Source organism: Choristoneura fumiferana, chromosome 7 (genome assembly GCF_025370935.1).
Source record: "Choristoneura fumiferana chromosome 7, NRCan_CFum_1, whole genome shotgun sequence".
NCBI lineage: Eukaryota > Metazoa > Arthropoda > Insecta > Lepidoptera > Tortricidae > Choristoneura > Choristoneura fumiferana.
Genome location: NC_133478.1, coordinates 1,022,894 through 1,029,121, shown reverse-complemented (window position 1 = coordinate 1,029,121; position 6,228 = coordinate 1,022,894). Strand labels below are relative to the sequence as shown.

Below are 6,228 nucleotides of genomic sequence, written 5' to 3'. Positions count from 1 at the left end.
AATTCCTAAAATGTCTGATTGCCATGTATAATGCTAACAATTCTCGATCATACGTAGAATACTTTACCTGCGCGTCCGATAATTTTTTTGAGAAATAGCCTAACGGCTGCCAACTGTTGTTGATTTTTTGTTGTAATACGCCCCCTACGCACGAACTAGACGCGTCAGTCATCAGTGCCAGTGGAGCGTTAGGCAAAGGATGAGATAGTGTTGCGGCGCTTTTTAAGCTTTCCCTGCACTTCTCGAACGCCTCATTAGCCTTATCAGTCCAGTCTATAATTGACTTATCGCGTTTTTTTGAATTGTGTAAATACTTATCTAGTTCTGATTGGTAACTAGCCGCTTTAGGTAAATGTAATCGATAAAAATTTAACATGCCTAGGAACCGGCGCAATTGCTCAATAGTCTCCGGTTTCGGAAAATTTACGATCGCTTGCACTTTGTTGTCGAGCGGTCGAATTCCGTCCGCTGACACTTCAAAACCTAGAAAGTCGAGTTTTGCCTTTCCAAAGTCACACTTTGATACGTTAATGGTTATTCCATATTGATTAAACCTTTCGAAAACCAATTTTAACTGCGCTTTGTGTTGTTCGACTGTTTCACTCGCGATGATGACGTCGTCGATGTAAATAAAAAGGAAATTTAGATCCCGTAGTACCACGGTATCCATAAACCTTTGGAAGGTCTGTGCGGCGTTCCGTAGTCCGAAAGTATGTGCCCGTACGACTCAATCAAGAGGTTGCGTTAGGGATAGGATTAATACACGTGTTGTTGGAATGACTGTATATTACGGACTGACTTACTAGGCGGCGCAGCCGCCTCTACCCTTGTTGCCTAGGTATACATAAGTTGGTATCGTGTGTCCCTATAATAACCATAAAAAAGTTGGAAAACCCCCGACTTTGTCACTTCAGTTCAATATCTCAAAAACGGCTAAACCGATTTTGGTGAACCATGTCTAAGAGCCATCGCTAGAAAACCTGATTTCAGGTAAAAAACCGCACTCAAATCGGTCCACCTGCTTAAGAGCTATGGTGCCACAGACAGACACACTAGCGATCAAACTATAAACACACCTCTTTTTGCGTCACGGGTTAAAAAAACCTTTGAAAATAACTGATTGCACAAAAGGAGAATGAACGAAATGAACGAGTAAATGTCAAAATCCTGTTGTCATTACACGATTTGTTCTCGTGTGCGTGACCTTAACTCTGTGCCCTTAGTGTAAGTTTTCGGTTACAAAATACGTCTCGATCGCGTTCGCGTATAATCTCAATTTGTATGGTAACACAAACATCGCAAACGTTCCGCTAGAGGCGATGTTCGTGTTTCCATATAAATTGAGATTTTAACGCGAACGCGATCGAGACGTATTTTGTAACCGAAAACTTACACTAGGGGTAGGTACTGGTGGCACTACCTTTAGCGGAGCCTTTCGCCACAATACAAGTACTTAATCCTACTAATATTATAAATTAGAGATGTGCCGATCATGACTTTGGCCGACTAGCCGACTAGCCGATTAGTCGGTTGTAAAGAAGCCGACTAATCGGCCGACTAGTCGGCCAAGCCGATCACAGCTTCGGGGATTTCCGTGACGCATTGTTAACCAGCTGATTTGGGCGGAAGTCGCAACCGACGCCTGTAAGCGTCTCGGAACCTGTTTATTTTATTTTATTTCTAGATTTTTGCTTTTGTATCTATCAAAGCGGTGTTTTTGTGAAAAAAAATATTGTGTAAAAATAATGCCTACTATTATTGTTCATTAAAGTGAGAGCTAAAAAAATAATAATTAAAATTTAATCATGTCAAAAAGAACGGCATCCGAAAAGGCTATAGAATCGTAGACAACATACATGCGTTGCGGCAGGTTATACAGAAGACTGAAGAGTATAACCTCCCCTTTGCCTTGCATTTGTAAACTACGAGAAAGCCTTCGATTCGATCGAGACTTGGGCTGTGCTGCAGGCTCTCCAGCGGTGCCAAGTTGACTACCGGTATATCGAAGTGTTGAAGTGTCTGTACGAAAACGCCACTATGTCCGTCCGACTACCGGACTAGAGCACGACGCCTATTCCTCTGCAGCGGGGAGTCAGACAAGGAGATGAGATCTCTCCGAAACTGTTACTGCTGCACTGGAGGATGCTTGCAGGATTCTGAACTGGGAAGGACAAGGCATCAACATTAATGGCGAGTACTTTACTCATCTTCGATTCGCCGACGATATTGTAGTCATGGCTGAGAGACTATGGAGGACTTCAGTGCTATGCTCGCCGACCTCAGCAGTTTCCGTAATAGTCGGAGGCTCTGCGCTCGGAGTTGTTGACGACTATGTATACCTGAGACAAACGGTCCAGATAGGTAGATCCAATTTCGAGAAAGAGATCACTCGTCGAATCCGACTCGGCTGGGCAGCGTTCGGGAAGCTTCGCAGTGTCTTTTCTTCCAAATTATCGCAGTGTTTGAAGTCAAAAGTCTTTGACCAATGTGTGTTGCCGTGATGACTTACGGATCTGAGACGTGGTCGCTAACGATGGGCCTCATGAGGAAGCTCAAAGTCACTCAGAGGGCTATGCACGGGGTTTCACTGCGGGATAGAATCCGAAATGATGATATCCACAGTAAAACTAAGGTTACCGACATAGCCCGAAGAATTGCGAAACTGAAGTGGCAGTGGGCAGGGCACATTGCTCGCAGAACTGATGGCCGATAGGGTCAGAAGGTTCACGAATGGCGTCCGCGGACCGGGAGACGAGGTGTCGGTAGGCCTCCAACAAGACGGAGCGACGACCCGGTTAAGATCGCGGGATCGCGGTGAATGCGGAAAGCACAAGACCGGTCTGAGTGGAGAGAGCCTTGGAGGAGGCCTGTCCATGTGACATGATGATGTCAAACAGAAAGTCTCGTGTATGGATTTTTTGAACAATTAGACAATGATTCCCGTAAAGTCAAGTAGGTATAACTAATGACAAAATATAATTTCTCGTGTGGGCAAGGAAACACAGTACTATACTACAAAAATTAACAGCTTAAGGTTTTTATATAATGTAACTCCCCCTCTGTGTACCCATACCTACATGAAAATAAATATTTTATTCAAATTATACGTACAAAGTAAGAAGCCGGATAGTCGGCGCTTTTTGCCGACTATTCGCCGACTAGTCGCCGACTACGAAAGTGGCCGGATAGTCGGCTTTCCCGACTAGTCGGCGACTAGTCGGCACATCTCTATTATAAATGCGAAAGTTTGTGAGTGAGTGAGTATGTTTGTTACTCCTTCACGCTGAAACGGCTGGACGGATTTGGATGAAATATGGACATCTGGAATAAAACATAGGCTGCATTTTATTTCAATATTCCCTCGGGATACGGACTAAATCGCGAAACAACAACCGCTGGGCTTAGAGTCATGAAATTTGACATGATTGTTTTTAATGTAACGTCAATGAAAACCACGATTTAATTTTCGGGAATTCCCACGGGAATTTTTAAAAATCCCGAAATTTCAGTCCAGCTGCTAGATCTAATGATTTACGTGTGCGAAGCCACGTGTAAACACTAGTTTATAATACGAGAATAGTAAATTACTTGTATTGTGCTTTCGCAAAGCTTCGCGGTGCCTGGGCTTCTTGGAACATATAGTCGAAGTCTAAGTCAAAATATCTACAATTTAGACTATAGCCTATCAACTACCATCTAAAACTACCACCGGTTAAGTTACTGTTTGGAGTTCTGTCTACACATACAATTAGTTAATGAGGGCTATCGCGCATGAATTCGCCACTAGAGGCGCTAGTGTAGCGTGACGTCTCCGAAATGTCAAATCTCATAGTTTTTGGGTGAGCTACGCGGGCATATAAATAAATATTTAGAATAATTTTGTGAATATTTTGCAATATCGGAAATTAATTATGGCAAATATGCGTTCCGGGGCAATGAATGTCTGTGTTCTGAGACAGTTTTGTCTTTCGGAAACCTTTGTCCTCCCTTTTTTCCGAACAAAACGGGGACTATGCAACATTGTGGCATGCTCGATATTTTTATGGTACGGTTTTAAGGTGTATTAAATATGATTTTAATCTAAACTTTGTTTTCACGCCCGTAATAACAGACTTTGAAAGCCATACTTAAAAACCTCACGCAACAGTGCGCCATCTAGTGAGACAAAAAACGATAGCCCTCATTAGTCCCACACAACGAAATACCTACCATAGGTTGAAGTGATTTTCCACAAACATCTTTGCTATCCACTTAGGTACCTACTACTTCAGCGAGGCACTTACTACGAAATTCGAAGTTCGTATCGTACCGTCTCTCTTACTCGTATTAAATAATACATACCTAATAGTCGGTGTAAAGGTAAGCGTCAGCGGGACGGCAAACTACGAAGTTCTAATTTTGAACTTCGTAGAATAGGACCAGGGGGGCTACAACAAAATTCGAAAAACGAAGTTCGTATTGTACCGTCCCTGTCACTCTCGTATAATGTAAGCGCCAGCAATCAAGCCAGAATTTTGTACTTTGTAGTACGAGTACAAGGCCAGTTCCCTGTAATCGATCGTTACGTATTATAAATACAACAACTTGTTATCATTATAACAGCTATGTATGCCCACGCGTGCAAGCAACTATGTAGTAAATGCTTGCTGGTGTTCGCAGAATTCAAAACAGTAACACTTACTTTTTAACAATACGGCGTTGTGTTGAAATCTAATCTACTGCCAGCTAAGTAGCGCAGTAGCTCTAGCCTGCTTCCTTACTCTCCGAAGGCCTATTGCTTACCTTAAAAATGTCTATAGGTATACATGTGTTTTCTGTACCTACTGCTTACTATGTGTGAAAATGGTTTCTGACGAAGAAACACTTTTGTTAATAGTCTTTTCAATAAAAGGAAATTACGTGTACTTATTCTGTATTCTCTTTGGCGCTAATGTTTCAACTGACTGAGGCTGTTGAAATGCAGTGGATTGTGTTGCGCTCTGTCCGTCGCAGTGACGTTGTGCGAGCGCTGACAAGACGCACGTTCGACAAACGCTATTGACGGCGCGTCGGCGTTACGCGGGCATTTACTAGACGACGACGCTCGATAGACGCTAAGTGGGCCCGGGCCCGTAGTCTCGCAATGTCAAAATTATAGTTTATGATTCTGAAATAAATCTTTCTGTACCACTCACTACCATGAGTTTACAGTGACCGTACTCGATAGCGACGGCGTAAATTATTTGTATGGTGAACAAATAATTTACGCCGTCGCTATCGAGTACGGTCACTGTAAACTCATGTAGTGGTACTGTATGCTTAGTGTTACGGTCTGGTGCCTTAAGGGCTAAAACTGGGCCTTAAGGGTCTGCGAGCCTACTAAATGCAAAACACGTGTTAACTCGTACGTATCTTTAATCAGACTGTCAAATAGAACATACAAAATTATTCAAAATTGGTAAAAAAGTATAAAAACATAAATTCACTTAAAAAAGGTTGTGCCTTCGGCACATTTGTCCCCTTTTAGTTAGCCGGAATCCGAACTAACTTTTTAAGGGGGCGACGAAGCACGCCTGCTGTGGTTGCCACGTCCGCCACTCTGACTATGCCGTCTCTGCCAGGGAACAACGCCGTTACTCGTCCTCTGGGCCATGATCCTCGAGGCAAATTGCCATCGGCAATGAGGACCAGATCTCCTACTGCTATGCTGGGAGCTTCTCCGTTGCTTGATCTCGGTACTAGAGTAGGTAGATATTCACGGACCCAGCGTCGCCAAAAGTGATCCGTCAACCGCATTGCTCTGCGCCAGCTGCTCCTGCTCAGCAGATCTGCTTCCGTCATCGTCGCAGGAATCGGTCGACCAGATGACGAGCCAAGCAGGAAGTGGGCAGGGGTGAGAGCCTCTTCGCTGGTGGAATCGGAAGACACGTGCGTGAGCGGCCGCGCATTCACCAGCGCCTCAGCCTCAGCCAGCAGGGTGCGCAGTACCTCGTCTGACGGTGCGCGCTCGGTGAGGGTAACTCGAAGAGCAGTCCTGACATTGCGCACGAGCCGCTCCCAGGCTCCACCCATGAATGGAGCTGATGGTGGCAGGAATCGCCAATTGATCTTCTCATTAGCTGCGTAGTTAGAAGTGGCGCTCGCGTAGAGTGTCCGCAGCTCCCTGTTGGCACCAACAAAGGCGGTCCCATTGTCTGACCATATCTCTGTAGGTGTCCCCCTTCTAGCAACAAAACGCCGCAGGGCCAT

The 6,228-nt window shown here is 44.5% G+C and overlaps 1 protein-coding gene across 1 annotated transcript; it reads right to left on the bottom strand.

Annotated features, from left to right (window-relative positions):
* Window positions 1–5,502: 5,502 nt before the first annotated feature.
* On the bottom strand, window positions 5,503–6,228 carry LOC141429874 (uncharacterized). Its single transcript, XM_074090432.1, has one exon. It carries the CDS (start codon window positions 6,226–6,228, stop codon window positions 5,503–5,505), a length of 726 nt encoding a protein of 241 aa, XP_073946533.1.